Source organism: Anoplopoma fimbria, chromosome 6 (genome assembly GCF_027596085.1).
Source record: "Anoplopoma fimbria isolate UVic2021 breed Golden Eagle Sablefish chromosome 6, Afim_UVic_2022, whole genome shotgun sequence".
NCBI classification, from domain to species: Eukaryota; Metazoa; Chordata; class Actinopteri; order Perciformes; family Anoplopomatidae; genus Anoplopoma; species Anoplopoma fimbria.
The window spans coordinates 9623718-9640468 of NC_072454.1; the positions used below are offsets into that span (position 1 = coordinate 9623718).

The 16751-nt window shown below is 41.0% G+C and overlaps 1 protein-coding gene across 1 annotated transcript in view; it reads left to right on the forward strand.

Moving 5' to 3' along the window:
- LOC129092280 (protein bicaudal C homolog 1-like) overlaps window positions 1-16751 on the forward strand; it is a 55120-nt gene that overhangs the window by 14300 nt on the left and 24069 nt on the right. Inside the window, 4 exon segments of the mRNA XM_054600174.1 lie at window positions 3617-3663; window positions 10719-10788; window positions 14723-14802; window positions 16477-16635. Coding sequence (XP_054456149.1) covers window positions 3617-3663; window positions 10719-10788; window positions 14723-14802; window positions 16477-16635 — 356 coding nt within the window.

Consider the following 16751-nt stretch of genomic DNA (forward strand, 5'->3'; position numbering starts at 1 on the left):
CAAATAATGTCAAATTTTCATTAGGAATTTTTTGGGTGCAGCTGAAAGGGAATTTATTGAGCTATAAATATAGTTATTATGGCAATACTAACTGCACATGGTTTGTTGTGTAATTACTGGCTCTAGTTGCTGAGCCTTACACAAGCTGTAGCTACACAAAGTCACATCTGTCACTTCTCACAATCCTCCCAACTCAGGCAGACACTCAGCAAAGGTTGTTTTTCATTTTCCTTCTGGGTAAGTGTTTTCTCTGTGAATAATCACAGACCTCTGTTACATATCCAGTAAGTTTACAAATCAATGACGGTTCGAGTATGTTGGGAAACACTGTATGATCAAAACGATTCCAAAGTTCAACAACATTATCGAGCAGAGTATTATGACTTGTGGCATTTTAATTGGCTTTCCATGTTTTTTATCTGACTCATTAATTTGCCACTTAAAGACACTCTACCTTTTGGGATTTACTCTTGTATAGCTGATAAAAGAATACCAGAGAGAAATAGAACACAACTAGACAGTCTCTTAGATGTTGCTGCACTCTTTTTTTTGTTTGTCTTAGTTCTTACAGGAAACGCTCTCAGTAACGGGGTCTTTCATAAACTAAGATAACTTCAGGCCACCTAAAAAGAGTCGGAGCTGTTCTTAATCATTCTACCTCAAAGCTGGACTTCTAAACTGAACAAAATATTTGATCTAAACACTTCATCTTAGTATTATCAAGATGACCGAATATATTTTCGGAATGTTTTATCATCAACTAGGGCTGCAGCTCACAATCATGTGTCATCAATGTGAGTTAGTCTGCTGTTAACCTTTTTATTGATAATTGTTTATTCTACAGTGTCTGTCCGCTTTCCACAGCTCAAATTGTATGTCTTATGATTGTTTGTGTATATACAAACAATCATAAGACATAAAACAACACAAACATATGTTTGGGGATTCATTTTCTGTTGAATTACACATGAAGAAACGTTTAGACTTGGCCAGAATTCTTTTTAATTTTTAAGTGTGTTAAATTCAGTCCACGTCAGTGATTACGGCGAGCTGCATGTTATTTCCACTGTCTTCACTATTTATGCTCAGTATTTGGCTGTATTCCAAGTGCATCACTATGAGCATCAGCCGCTCTGTTAGATGACTGTAACTTTAAACAAAAATCCATGACACTTGAAGCAGCTAAAGCGGCATCCGACATTGTTTTAGCAACTTTGTTATTTCCCCGTCTGTGACACAGTCCATCTGCTGATGTCACTCTTCCATGGGAGTCATGGCAGTGAAGCTGTGTTTCCGAAGCAGGTAAAGTGATAAAATCATCTACATATTAGGATGTGTCTGTTTCTTATCTTTTATTTGTGGTTAAGTATTGAATTGGATATTGTCTTGTTTAAATTGAGGCTACACAGTATAGTGATTGAGGGTGATAGTTGGTGTTTCTATCATTTCTGTGACCGCTTTATGAAAATTGACTCTGAAATGCTGTGTCAGACTACATTGTCCATCAGTTTGTAATCCATAGCCTTCTTTGATTTCCTTTTATTATAAATCTTTCTTGAAAGAGAAGCCAAAGAGTAGCCAAAATTCATCTGTTATCAGTGTAATGGGGTGGTGAGTGTTTGATGTACACAGATTTCATCTAAAAAACGACCAACCGGTTGAGCCAAGGTTCTGTCTGTCTCCATGGCTTCATAAACTGAAGCCTGCACGTGTTTACTGGGCAGCCTGCGTTAAGTACAAGCATGTGTTCAATGCTCATGATGTATCGCCAGAGGCCATAATGACAGGTCTGGTGGAAAATGAAATTGTGTTTAGTGAGGGTTTTCATTTTCTGGTTTTTGTGCTTTGAAATGTGGTGTTGATGGGTGAAGTCATAACAATGCCTTTCACACCCAGGTTTAACTTCTCATAGTACTGCGTGCACTGCGGACATTGCATACTTTTTAAGGGGAACAGACATTTAATACGACACCTTCAACCATTCATTCTGAAATAAAAGCATCGTCTTCTGCAGATGAGACGGAGTAGGACTTTGGTTTTCTTTTAATCATACCATCATTCTTGAGGCCAGCATTTATGCCTCAACTGTAAAGCATGCAAATACACAAAGAAATTGCACAAAAAAATGAATAATTGAAAAGCATTTGTGAATATATACGCTTCCAGATTTGCTTTTAAGACACACAGTTTGTCTTTTCAACGGTCCGACGAAAAAGAAATCGATTTGTATCACTTGTTCATTTCTCGAAAAGCATGTGATCGTCTGCTGACACCATTCCAACATTTCTTCATTTCAAACTAAGAAGTTGCAGTCTTTGTATGAGCTGTTTTTTTTTTTTTTTTAAATAATCATTAATTCAATGTTTTTTTTGGTCCCTATTATAAGTGGGGGGTTTGCGCTGCTTCTTCAGTTGGCAGTTCTGTAGCCACTGAGGGCCTGCCATCGATATATTTTAATATACTCAAGAGTCCTTGTGTCTTTCATTCTCAATCAGAAATGTAAACATAAGTGTGTGCTAGATAACGTTCATGGAACAAATAAATACACACTGTGTCACAGTTACACTATAGAATAATAAATGCATGTTACTTATCACTGGTTATTTAAAAAAAGAAACATAGAAAGACTGCATGCTCTTAATTTGAAATACTGAAAAGACAACTATCCCAAAATGGCCGCGTGATATAAGTGCATTTTTGTACCGACATTGAGGCTGTTGAAAGATATTCAGAAAATGTTTTTATTTGTAAATTAATTTAATGTCTTCATAGATATTTTTTATTTGTGGAATTTGTTTGTGTATTTGCGGATCTGATTATATATTTGCAAAATATTTTTTGTGAGTCAACAAATCTTTTTTTGTACTTGTGGAAGGTGTTTTATATTATATAGTACTCTCTTGCACACAGATGGCCTATTTACAGTCAGCAACAGATCCATCCTGAGAACTCTGTCTGCAATGCATCATTAAACCTTCCCCGGCTCACAAAATGACAGAGGAACATGAGAATCGTCCTTGGAGAGCAGACATGTTTCCGTCCAGCTAGCTCTATCAGCTGAGGGAATTTCTTGGCATTTTCACCCTGAAAATTGCTTTTAAAACACCACGGTCTCCTCAGTAGACATTTTATTTACAGTATGGGCAGTTCAGTTTTTAGATACTGTAGTCCCCCGAGGTGGAAGTGTACAGTATGCTGACAGACAAATTTCAAAAGTGTGAAAGCCTTTTTAAGAAGTGCGAAATATACACCAGTGTGGGTTAAAAAATACCTAATTTACGCCTACTTTTATTAATTTCACTGTATCCATCAATTTGTCACACAGAAGCTGCATCCAATCTCTAGGATTATAGAAAATGACTCTGAACATTTTCTTCCATTACTGCCGATGAGCAGTATCGGTAACCGGGGCCAAACACAACATCCAAAGAAATGGAGATCCACCATAAACGCTGCTCTGTGTGCAGAGCATAACATTTTAAAGGCCACTGGATAATATGTGTGTGTGATTTGGCCCTGTTAAGGTTACATAGTGTTAAAAAAAAAAGGGAAAAGAACTGAGCTGTCTTTGTGTGGTTTTATGAATTTATTTTTCTCTTTCTCTGTCTCACTCTAGCTGCCTCCGAGGGGAGAGTCAACGGAGGGGAGGATTTCTTTCAGAAGGTGAGTGTGCAGTCTGTGCTTGGATGGTGTTTGCGTTGTATTCAGGTTTGCGTTCAAGCCCGCTGAGCTGCGCTTCTCTCTCGGTTAAAGGGAGCAGATGTCAGGTGCTCCTCCAGTCACTCGTAATCACGGATCAAAACAAACAAAAACAACGGAGCGACAATGACGTTGAATCGCTCCAGGGCTCCGGTCCCTACAACACAGCTGACACAACACTGAGGGCCTTTCTCACTTACATAATGTACAAAATACACCAGATCATCTCCTCATGTTTGAAATTAGAGAGACTGGCTTCTTCTTTGTCACTGATTTAATTGGTTAATGCTCTGAAGCCTCGTTACATCCAATAAAACAAGGATTTGCCTCGTTGATCTTAAGTAGTCTTGAAACTTGCTCACATTGTGTCTCTGGTGCTCATTGATCAGTCAAGTGTGTGGCCCTGTGAGGGGATCATTTGTATTACCTAATGGTCTTTCATAGTCCAAGGATTAGGTTTTTAAAGCACATGTTCTATTAGAGCATCCAAGTCTCTAACAATGAAATCATTTTGTTCATTAATGACGCTACAGTGACTCATCTTTTTATTCCTATAACTCATCCTGAGCAATGCTGGACGCTATGAATGGAATATAACACCCATCATGATGGAAAATTTCCCAAATAAGACCAAGTATAAACTTTGATATGCTGTTGATTTGTTACATTGCTTGACAGCATCCTAATAACCAATCAAATAAGCTATTTCTTAACTCTTAAATTAAGTTGGTTATTTCTGTATGATTTATTTATTTGGATAAATTCTCAATGTCAGATCAGCTCCTGGTTGTTTTCAGGTTCTTAATCACTATAATACAAAGGATAAAAAATGTTGCCTTGTTTCCCAACCCTAATCCTCACAGTTCATTTCTCTTTGTGAAGCATCATTATGAGGGAAAGCAGCTATTAACAACATTAGTTGTGACAGTGAATGTAAGAACTGGCAAACAAATTACCTTGATCTGCTCCATTTGTTTAATTTGAACTGTGCTGTATCAAAAATTAATCATTACTAATCACATGGTGCTGAAAATGAAAGCAATCACATTTTAAACAAAGTTAACTGCTAATTGAATTTTGACAGCTGTTATATCATTAATTAATTATGTCTTGTTTGGAATCCAGTTTCCTGTATATGTTTAAACTCCCTCCATAGTATGTTAATGGGCTGTAATGAAATGCGTGATGGACAGTGGTTTGTTTTAGCATTCTTCTTTTGTATTTTCTTTTTTCCATGTTTGGTTTTGGAGGTTACGGAGCTGAGTTAACTGTCAAAGAAGGAGGCAATTTAACTGTCCCTGAAAAGTTTTCAAAAAACCAACTAATGCAAACCAGGCGCCTTCAGATCCTCCTCCCAGGAATCTTAAAAAGGACTCTAGATATTCTCTAAATCTGTCTCCACCTCTTTTTGGTTCGGATATAGCTGTAATGTTTAAGATATCCAGTGTAGGTGTTCACATCGCTCCACAAAGCTATTCTGACAAAATCCAGCTGTCGGGTGTATTGACTTTGCCAGTCAAGTCTCTGGGCTGGAATTCTGTCGCAGCTCGTTCAAAGAAACAGTGGTTACTAGCGGTTGAACTGTCAATTAGAAATTAGTGTGCAGCTGTTTGGGTTGGCAGGCTGGCGACGAGCAGTAAAGGAGGAGTGCTAATGGCGTGTTTTTATTGCAGAATTTCCATTTGGATAACTCTGTGTAGTTTCCCTCTGATAGCGTGATCACGATACATGCCCAATTAAAGTCAGAAAAATAAACACCGAGTGCGTCTGTGGAACGGTATCGTTGAAAGAAAAAATGGATGAGGTGTGTGAAATACCTTGAAGTTGATGAAAATGGAAACTCTTAGCTGGGCTGCTTCCTCGCCCGTCCAACACACCCATCCACACACACACACACACACACACACTCAGTGAGACTAATAAAGTACATGCGTAGCAACTCTCTCCCTCATGTAAGGCAATTTTTGACGCACACACTTTTACATGTTAGGCTTTGGGATCTCAAATTTGGCAGATTTAGAGTTCAGTCGCTGACGAGAGCAATATAAAACGGTCAACCCCCGCACTTTCTCCCGAGTCCCGGTGGCTGTGGTCGATCAAACCCTGTCTGCTGGACTTCCTCTGAGTCCAGAGCAACATTTCGTAATATCCTCGCTTTGTGTAGTCAGTGAGAAAGTTAAGAGGATAGCGGACTAAGTGAGGACCACAGGAGGGTCCCACAGCTGGGAAACGAGCCTTGTGCAAAAAGTCCCTGCAGCTCATATGGTGGAACCTCGCCAGCTTCATGTCACTCTTTCTCTTCAGGCGTTGTTTGGTCCCCTATCTCACATTCTCCCTCCTCCTCCTCCTCCTCCCTCCTGTTATTATTTCATCTTTGCATTTCACTAAACCACTTGTGTGTCATTGTTATCAGTCTGGTATATTAGGTTGGTTTTTTTCTCTGCAAATTACTTGCTTGAAGCGTGCGTCAGTGAACAGTTTTGGACCGAGAACTGTTGGGAGTGTCAAATCATGGCGCAGACCACTAAGCCGTGCAGAAGTTGAACCTGCGGGACGGCAAAGAGAGCCGAGAAGCTCGGCTGGTCGAGATGATAACTGTGCGCCACCGAGGAGCTTGGAGTGGATTTGAAAGATGCCTTTGAACTGCTTTTTGCAAGTTAATCCCTGATCCCCCTTCCATCACTCCTTTCCAGGAGTTGCGGCTCTGTAAATAATGCCAGGCGTGATGTATAAGTGCCAGTGCACTCAGATCTGAGGCCAGGCGTAATTTATTTTGTTTGCTTTATAGCAACGAAGCATCTTGTATTCCACTGCTCTGAACCGGGGAAATAGGAAAATTAAAGGCTGTAAAGATGAAATATTTGGTTGGCATGAATTTCTAAGATTTTGAAATACAGAGGTTAGTACAAGTGCCATCAAATAGTACATAAACAAATGTTTGTGTTTCTCAAGCAGCTTCAGTTAGTTTGTCTTGTTGTCTCGACACATTTCAGCAGTAGATGTTTTTGCAGAAGTGCCCTTCTACTAATGTGTGTTGCTCTTTCATAACCACATTTGGCGTTAGCCCCGAGGTGTAATGGGGGCTTTAGCTGCAAGTTAGCACTCGATTTGTTAACATGAACTCAGTTATGACTGTTGTGTCTCGTGGGGACTGTTCGGTCCACGCTGTTCCCTCAGTTGGTCTCTTTACACCCCCCAACAGCCCTCTGTGTCCCCCTCACACACACACACACACACACACACACACACACACACACACACACACACACACACACACACACACACATTCCAGCTGAATCAACAGCTGCTCCATCGCAGTGCGGGCCAGGAAACATGCCTCTGCCATGTTGATTGCTGCTGCTGTGCTATAGTATAGTGCATACATCCAGACGTACACACACAGTCACGTGTTGAACACATGTGCGGTCTTTCAGGACATTGCCTTAATGATATCCTGTTTGATTTCACGTACAGCTCTGCGCAAGTCTGCACGCACCATCGGCAAACCTCTAAAGAAGCTATCATGTCAAGGTTGTGCCATGAAACTGATCAGAACCTTGGTCATTTATGTATTTATTCATTTCAGAAAGGGTGGAGCGGCAGAGAATATGACCAAATGTATAGGTAACTTAATTTGTGCAAATATCTTGACCCATTTGAGAGGTATTTGCTAGCCCCTCCATAAAAAAATAAACGCCATCCACCCTTTAAAGTGGTGTGTGGTCTGTCAGAAATCAGTCCCATCTGCACGACGCTGCCAAGAACAGCAACGCCGGACAGGAAACAGGTCTCTCTGAACAAGGCCCTCCTTTAGAGAAAAAGTTGATGAGGCATATGCCATAAAGTTTGATAATTTTAGGAAAGTGTGTAATTGGAGTTACTTCTGATTTGTTACTTTTGTTCTAAACTGCATGTTTCTCAATCTTGGCACTTTTTAATGACCTCTTTATATGGAACTCATCTGCCATTTGCCCCCACATTGCCACTGTAATTTCAGAGCCCTCCGAGGGCGGCCGTGTTGTATTTCTTAAACGTGTGGATTTTGTCAAGGAGGCGTTCAATTTTAAACCAGACACATATGTCATTGTCACAGGAAACCAAGCCAAAAAATAAGGGGAAAAGTGGAGGTTAAAAGTAGAGGAAATTCTTCATCACTGAGAACAGAATGTCCTCTAATGTTGTGATGCATCCAGCTGTTGGTGTGCGCACGTGACCTCAGTTGATGGAGGAAAAGTTTGGTTTTCGCTACGGAGCATTTGTGATTGATTGTCCTTTTTACCAGACGACGGTGGGAGGGTGTCGTGTTGTAGATTAGAGTCGCATTCGCCTCCAGCGAGTATGAAACCCAGTTACACGGAACTCATCAGATTCTTTTGGTTTCAGGCCTAAACTTCATAGCGTGTAAAATCATTCTGAGTGAATAGAATGGTAATAATGATAATATTTTTGCGGCGGGAGGGATGGGAAGGTTTCCAGTAGGAGGGATCATTAATGGTGGATCGTTAGCAGGCTTGAACTGTTTTCAGCTTAGTCACGCTTTATGATGCCACGGAAGAATTCCAAACAAAAATAGTTGAGATCATATGAAAAGAAAAAAAAAAAAAAAAAAAAAAATCTCCTTTATTTTCATTGCACAGAATGAAACTAAAATTCCTTTGGATTCTATGGTTCACTCAGTAGAAACTGGGAAGAAACGCAGAGCCACAAGCAGGAGAAATCAAGAGAATAACTGGAAGCATGTTTCTCTGCCGCTAGATCATAATGATAATGCCCAAAGATGTACAACATCGTCCAACAGTTTAAGAGAGAGAGGAAGAATGCAACAACACTGCTGTACAAATGTGTTTGGCATTGAATTTATTGGTTTACAACGAAGAGTTTTATGAGTTTTTCTGAGGATTTCAGAATCCTGTTTTTCTAAATAATGGAAAAAACTCTTCTTTTTGAAGTAAGAGTTCTCAATTTTCTGCTTTGTTTGCAACACTGAGAGACAAAAAAATTACTTGCAGCTTGCTTTTAATGAATTGAACGGTGCTTAATAAAAGTTAAAAACTGATTTGGTTCATCTTGGTTTGCTTGTTGCTGAACAGTGGGCCGAGCAGCTCACTCTGTCTAGGCTGTCGATTTTTATATGTGATTATAGGATGTTGTAGAAAATCATTGAGGCTTGAAAAGGGCTTCCAGTCAACCATCATGGGCTCTGAGTTTATAGCTGCAAAGTAAAGAGAGGCACACATCAGGGTTTTTTAGAGCGGTCTCTTGTTTTACAGATACGTGAGACTGGCAGTGGACACGCTGTCAGAATTTGTTTTAAAGGATTCCAAACAGACCATGCTGCTTCCAGGAGAGCATATGGTGGAATTTAAGCACTTCCTTTTTGGATTTGAGCACCAGTTCCCCCTAGGAGTTCAGGCTGTTGTTGTTATTTGGCAAGGAAAAAATAGCAGATAAGATCTAAAAATGTTAAAAAAGGGTAATGCAGGCTACAAATTGCTGTGCTTAAATAAGGCCATCATCCTATCTTCATTGGGAGTGCTGGTGGCTCTTAATTCATTCTCGCTCCCATTTGTGGCCCAATGCTTAATGCACTGGACCACCAAGGAATATTAAGTGCTGCTATTGTAGTGGATTGATGCTGTCCTCAGGCTTTTGATCAGGTGCCTGAAGCTTTCGAAAACCTCAAAATTCACATCTTCTCTTCTCCGCCCCAAAAAAAGACAAACACCTTGAAAGTATTAAAGCAAACAAAAAGGCCCTTGTGAAAACAAGTATAGTGCACGTCGAGGACAGAGCTATTAGGAGAGAGCATGTAAGCTTCACATTTCTTTGGGGAAGGTTTGACAGTTTTTTCCCCCTGTTTTTCTTTTCCACTAACATCATGGCAGACAGCTCTCAAGGGAAATGTTTGTGGATTTGTAGCCAGGAAGCCGAGCAAGGTGAGCTTCCTCGAGGTTGAAAAGAGGAGTAATAGATTTCCCGTTGATTGGAACGCTGACAGCGTCTCGACCGGCTCCTTACTCTCGTTTTTTTGGCTTTGTGCTATAAGCAGTTGCCGTTTTTCTTACATTGGCACATGTGCTCCTGGTTACGATGACTAGACTTGTCAAAGGGCTCTCACATAGATATGTTTCATGTGTACCAAAGCCAAGTGTACTCGGAGGATTTTCTTTTTTTTGTTTCATATTTTGGTGTTGTTGGGGAGGGAAGATTTTGGGTGTTGAGTAGAAACAAAGCAGTGTCTGGAAACATGAGCTTATATCATCAGACATATTTTAGACGGGACTCGCAGCTCCTTTGACTTTTCCCGTCTTTAAATAATTTATGAAGGTTTTTTTTCTTTCCGACATTTTTACTTTTTTTTTTACAACTGTTGGATGCTAATATTTCTGTCATGTTCTCTGAAATCAGAAAATTAATGTGTCCTAGTAATGGGGGAGCAGTGAATAGATGTCCACACTTCAAGCGTAGCCAAAACCACAGAACCAAGATGCTGAAAATAAATCAAACAAGGGTCCTACACTATACAATACTGACTAGAGCCAAAAGGTTTGTGGGACCAATACTGGTAATCAAGTATAACATTATGATAAACATATACATATGTAAATGGTAAATGGACTGTACTTGTATCGCGCTTTTCTAGTCTTCCGACCACTCAAAGCGCTTTTACATTACTAATCATTCACCCATTCACACCCATTCATACATTGATGACAGGAGATACCATGCAAGCACCTTGCATGGTAGCTCCTGTCATCAATGTCATCACCTGCCCATCAGGACCCTAACTAACATTCATACACATACTGTACATACACCACAGGAACAGCCTGCGGGAGCAATTTGGGTATAAGTGTCTTGCTACTTCTGCAAAATAATGTGAGCAATGGAGTTCAGAGTGTGCTGCTACAAATTTATATAATCATGATTGTTATAGTTGATGACATTGTATTTTGTTTTTTGTTTTCTCACGGAAATCTGTGATAAGTTAATGTCAGCCCTCCTTCATTCTGTTCCAGATCATGGATGAAACCCAAACGCAGATCGCCTGGCCGTCCAAACTGAAAATCGGAGCCAAGTCCAAAAAAGGTGACTATTTTTTGGACTATTTCTATTCTTTTTTTTCTTAGAAATTCCATATTCAGAGTATTCTTATATTGGATCCATTTACTTGTTCCAGTGGCTTTGCGTCGTGTGAATTGAATATTTAGTGAATGGTGTGCCTACAAAATGTTTGAATCTTATTTCAAATAAGGAGTTAACTGGCCATGCATCAAAGTCCATAAACTCAGGCTTAACTTTCCATGAATTTCCTTTTAAACCTATTACTTCAGTGCCTTTCACTATATCTGATGCTCTCAAGTAATTTCTCAGATGTGTAGCAATAAAATCAAGAGCTAAACTAAACCAAATGTTTGAATGGCAGCTAACAACAGAGCTGTGATAGTTTTCCACCCAACTATGGTTAATGATTATGAGTCCGTGTTGATTGAACCAGAAATATGTTCTCAGGAAAGTCATTGGACTCAGACGGACAAGTGGGAAGTATTTCAGGGTTGCTCTAGCATACGTTATTAAAAAGTTGATCGAGAAGTTTGAAAAGAAGAAAATTCATCTGCACTGAGGAATTTGTGATTTTTTCTTTTTTCTGTGGAGGTGGAGGGGTTGGAGTCGATTTGTATCGAAGCCCCCATCATTTATTGGCCGAGTTGTTCTAGCGCTCTGTTGCCAATAAAACATTATCACGGTTATTTAAAGCTCTTCCGGGAAGGGGGGGTGAGGTGGGGGTTGAAGGAGTAGGTGTAGCTGTGCCCGTTTAGTTGTCCTCAGGAGAATTGCCAGCGTGCGTCTTCAAGCCAGATGTGGAATCCGATGACATTATGTAACTTCCTCACTCACTCACTCACTCTGCACAGCACATAGTTGATGGAGTTACATCACAACATTTTCCCCCCACTAGATACTTAATCAACTGGCAAGTTCTTCACACACAACCATCCATTCATCTCAAGTAGAAGTTCATTCACAAAACTGACAACACCTGGGAATGATGTTCTGTATACGAATATATTTAAAATTCTGAGACTTTTTTTTTCTCTTTGTTGCGTAAACCGAGATGAGCAGAGGGGAAGAATCTTGGCTAATCACTTACAGCTATCTTATGAGCGAATGCATTTGTGGGGAGATGAGACATGTGTCGACTGTGTGTTTTTACAACCTGGGCTGATGGGAGCTGGAGAGAATAAAGAATATTTTACTTCTTACACAATCTTAAATTCTGCTTTCGTTAAAATCTAAAAAGAAGCCGTCAGGAAAATGACTGGAGACAAAGATCTGCATTCCTTTCATTCCTTTCATGATACGACCAACACACAACATTCTTGCTCTGTCCTTAAAATAGCTGATGATGTAGTTGTTGTGGAGATATTCTAATCTAAAATCACACTCCTTTAAGGGTGTTAGTTTGCAGTGTCTTGCATTGGTGTTGTCTTTCATGTGTTGTCTGGAATCGGTTACGCTCGGCAGGATAGCAGCAGATGTTAGGGGGGGTGGGGGTTGTATGTTTGTAACTTCTCCCCATAGGCGGCCACACTCCATCAAAATGCCAGCTCTTCTATTTAATTCATCACCTGCGGCTGGCTGGCTGTCCCTGCCGCCTGCACAGGTGTGATAAGGCCAGATGTTAGCTTCGGAGGGCAAGCCGTCATCAGCATACTGCTAGTTATATAATACAGTGAGGAGCCGTATCACTCACTGAGAGACAGCGATGTCAGCACCGTGTGACAGAACGGTCAATACTGTGAGATTGTCTTCATGTTTTTATTTCTAAAGGTCTGATTTCAGATTATTCTTTGCACGTGATAAATCTCTTAATTCTTATCCTACATGCCAGTTATGCATTTCAACATTTCCGCAGATGTTTTGTATGAGAAAGGCCAAGCCAAAAGGACTTAATTCCCTTCATTTGTGTGGTATTTTCGAATGTAGTCCTCAGCTGGAAAAATGCTTTAGCTGTGCCAGCACGGAGCTCCGGTTCAGAAAGTTTCTTCTCCGTCAAGTGGAACTATGTAAAATCCGTGCGACTGAAAACGTTCCCTTTTTGCAGCTGCAAAGTCTTCTCTTGTTTTTTGTTTGCTTTTCCAGCTGTTGTGTGTGCCAAATTAAGACTTAAGGTGTTCATTTTTTATTCCACAATCAATCATCTAAAAAAGAGAGTACAGCACACTCCATTTCAGAAAAAATGCGGGGGTGTTCTGCATCTGAACTGCAACGCTCGTTTAGGCTGGCTAATGTTTGCCAGATGTGCAGTGCAGGTTAGTCAGTTATGGAAGAGCGTTACTCCCTCTGATGGTCACAGTCGGTGCCACAGGAAGAAGCTGAGGGATTTCTATTGTTCACAGCCACAGCTGTATGATGGGAAAATTCCCTGGAACAAGCTCTGAGACTGTGATAGGTCTCTAACCGCTATTTTTCCTTTTGTTTTCCTCAGGGTTTGTTTTCCCGTCTCAGCCTGCAACAAGGTTTTTGTTTAGCTCCTTCCCTCAAGCCTTCTAAGAGCGGTTGTTACTCCAAAGATCTAGCATCTCTTGTAGTGTGTGCTGAGGTTGCCCGACCCCTGTGACACTTTAACAAGACCGGTGCTTGTTTGCTGGCACTCGGTGTTCCCCACAGTTCCCAGTGCATGTTAAACACAGAGCAGAACCTCCTTCACATACCTCTATAAAACAGAGTTTCATTCTAGCCAACCCGTGCTCTGCTGCTCTCTCTTGTATTTTGCAGTTCTGTGGAGAGCGTCTGGGTTTGGCCTTTTGAGAGTTATTCATCATCAAAAGGATATTGTAAATTGGGAACTTCCCTTGGATCACAATTGGTTTTTTTTTTCTAGTTGGGGATATTTTGTTTCTCCCAAGCTCCTTGGAAGTCTAAACACGCATCCGTACGACTTTGTGACACTGAATCTGCTTCAGTGAGCTGTGTCTGAAGAAAACAAACTGTAGATGCTGTTAAGTGTGTGGATGGGGAGGGGTATTCCTGGAAGGGGGCTTAGTCGACTTCCTGCTGCTCAGTACAGTTAACACAGAGGGGCGATGGACCATGAGTGTGTAGAACATGCATGTGTGTGTGTGTGTATATGTGTTTTCACATTTGCGTTCTCCAGGGGTCCGGCATACGGCAGAGCCAGATGTAGGCTTACCCAACCCTACACAGACACAAGCATTAGCTCTGAACGGTTTTGGTATGCAGTGTTTTTGGTTATTTTCACTGAAGTATTTAGAGGCTCTGGAAGCACAGTTTGCTTAAACTATTAGGACCTTTTTACTAGCGTGATCTGCTGTGTGCCCACTGGGTGTATTTATGCAAGAATTTTATACATGGGGCAGTTTCTGTTGCAGGGTCGTTTCTAGTCATTTCGTGAGGAGACAGATGTGTGTGTGTGTGTGTGTGTGACCGCTGATAAAAGGCACATGTAGACATGCTGAGTCATGTGCAACCATGAAAGACGCTGAAAAATGAGTAACTGTGTATATTTGCAGTGACTGAGTGACAGAATGAGGTCCAGGGAAACGAGGCAATAAGCGCCACATGATTGTCTTTTCTATTGAGGTTAAATTGCAGCAGAACAATTCTCTCCAGCTAATAGCGGTTCCTGTCGACTCCGCTGACTGACGGATTGCCTGAATATAATTCCACAGAGCTGCACCCCCCCCCTCTCTCTCCCTCTCCCTCCCCCCAAACCCCGCACGGTGTGGTTGCTTGCCGATATCAAAGAGCAGCAATTACTGTTGCAGAGCTTTTTCTCCGACGCGCTCTAATTTGTTGACACATCCAGACTGATGTGTCATGTTTGGTTAAATGGATTTATCTTGTGTTCTGCTCTCTCACATTGTATCTCCTCGAGGATACAGCAAGGGTTAGTGTTAGTTCTCTCGCACGCAAACAAACACACACACACACACACTGAACATACATTAAACATGCTCTCTCTTTCTCCCAATTTGAATGTCTCCCTTTCTCCCTGCAGATCCACATATCAAGGTGTGCGGGAAGAGGGAGAATGTGAGGGAAGCCAAAGAAAGAATTATGTCAGTCCTTGACACAAAGGTACAGTAAACACCTTTTATCACAGTGAAGAGAGACTTCATGTGTATGTGTGTAATTATCTCCCCGTCTCCTCTTTCTCGCCTTTTCTTGGTGTTCAGTTTGAACCGAATGTATTTCACCTCGGCTCTCCTGCTGGTCCAAGTGACAGATTGCTCACAGCAGTGTGGTACAGAATTGGCACTAATCTCTCCAGATACTCGCATCCCGAGCCTTACAGTGGATTGCATGGTGTGCGCATGCAGGCTTTCATTGCCATGGCAACACAAGAAATGGAGTACCTGGGTGACTGCACTGCAGCACCCCCTGGAGGCAGGCAATCATCCATGCACTTTGAACAGCCAAATGCAAAAAGAGCAACTCATGACTGGCTTAGTTTACAGCATCTCATATGGCTTTGTCACGAAAAGGCAATTTCAGTCTGGCAGACACAGTTATTTGATGATATGATTGATTTCTTTTAATGTGCTGCATGTTTTGTTCGCCTCTTTCTGGAATGACTGCAACATGTGCAAGTGTTCAAAGCAGGGGAAATTGTTTGGGGACTATTAAGACGGAGTAAAGGGGACAGCTGCTGCGCTGGCCTTTTTAAGGGAGATAGAATTTATAATCAGCGGGAATCAGAGAGCGCAATTTGTTTTTCACAGCGATGTGACATTTTAAAGAGTATAAACAAATAACAAGACAGCCAAATTTGATTTCATGATGATACGCTATCATGTTCAATGTTTTTGCCCAGTCCAATAAATGCAGTTCATGAAATTGACTAAGTTGGGTATTTGGTCATTTTTTGACTTTTCTATCTTTGTCTATCTATTCTTTGCCTGAACAAAGGCTCTTCTTTATTGCATCATTTTGTAATCTTACTTTCATTTTAAAGCAGAAGTTTAATTATTTTGCTCAGGGTCGCCAGCTTTATCACCCTTTACTTGCCAAAAAGAAACTGCGTTTTAAGCTTTCAAAATGGCCCGTTAAGTTTTATTCTTTTTTCATTTGAGTAAGTGATAGTGATGATTGGAAATTTGGCGTACAAAAAGCGAATGTGTTTTTGTAATTACTCTCACTGCCAGAACGGTAGGACACAGCACAGTCCATACAGCAGGTTTAACTATGGGGTATTTAAAAAAACACGGAGTTATTATTAACCTGTGTGTGTGAACCTTTCTTTGCCCTTCTGACAGTGAGAGTCATTACAAAAACACTGTGCTTTTGTATGTTGAATCCCATCGGCAGGTGTAACGGTACTGATATGGTTCAGTACTTTTGTAGTACTTTTGTAGAGCCATCTATGCCAAGAGACCCTACAAATTAATAAAAAAATATCCTTTCAGTCAAATGTATTTTCAGTCTATTTTCCATTGTCATCCTCCCAGCCTAAATGACTGGGAGGAGAACAGAGTGGTAAAGTGAAACTATTCGATGGACCCAGTGTAGCTGCTGAATGTTCCCATTAACTGTTTACAATGCTACTAGCGCTAAACCGTAAGAACGAATACAATGGCGCTCGAACCGGACGTGAAAAAAATGGGTGGGGCAGCTAAGGTTACTTAAGTGCCCTTTCAAATACAATAATAAAAGCATGCACTTTTCTCCACTCACTGAGCTACTGCAAGAATTATCAGTCATCATTTCACCGCAGCCCTCTTATCTCTTTTTTTTTTTCTTCCTGCTCATTAGAGTAACAGGGTGACTTTGAAGATGGACGTCTCTCACACAGAGCACTCTCACGTTATTGGCAAAGGTGGCAACAACATCAAGAGGGTGATGGAGGAGACGGGTTGCCACATCCATTTCCCAGACTCTAACAGGAACAACCAGGCGGAGAAAAGCAACCAGGTTTGTGGGGCTACTACATAGATTTATACGGTGCTGTCTCACTGAGGCATGAGAGATGAATGGATGGACAGAGCGAGCTGTTTACTGACCGTGGATCAAACAGTTCTCCCCATCAA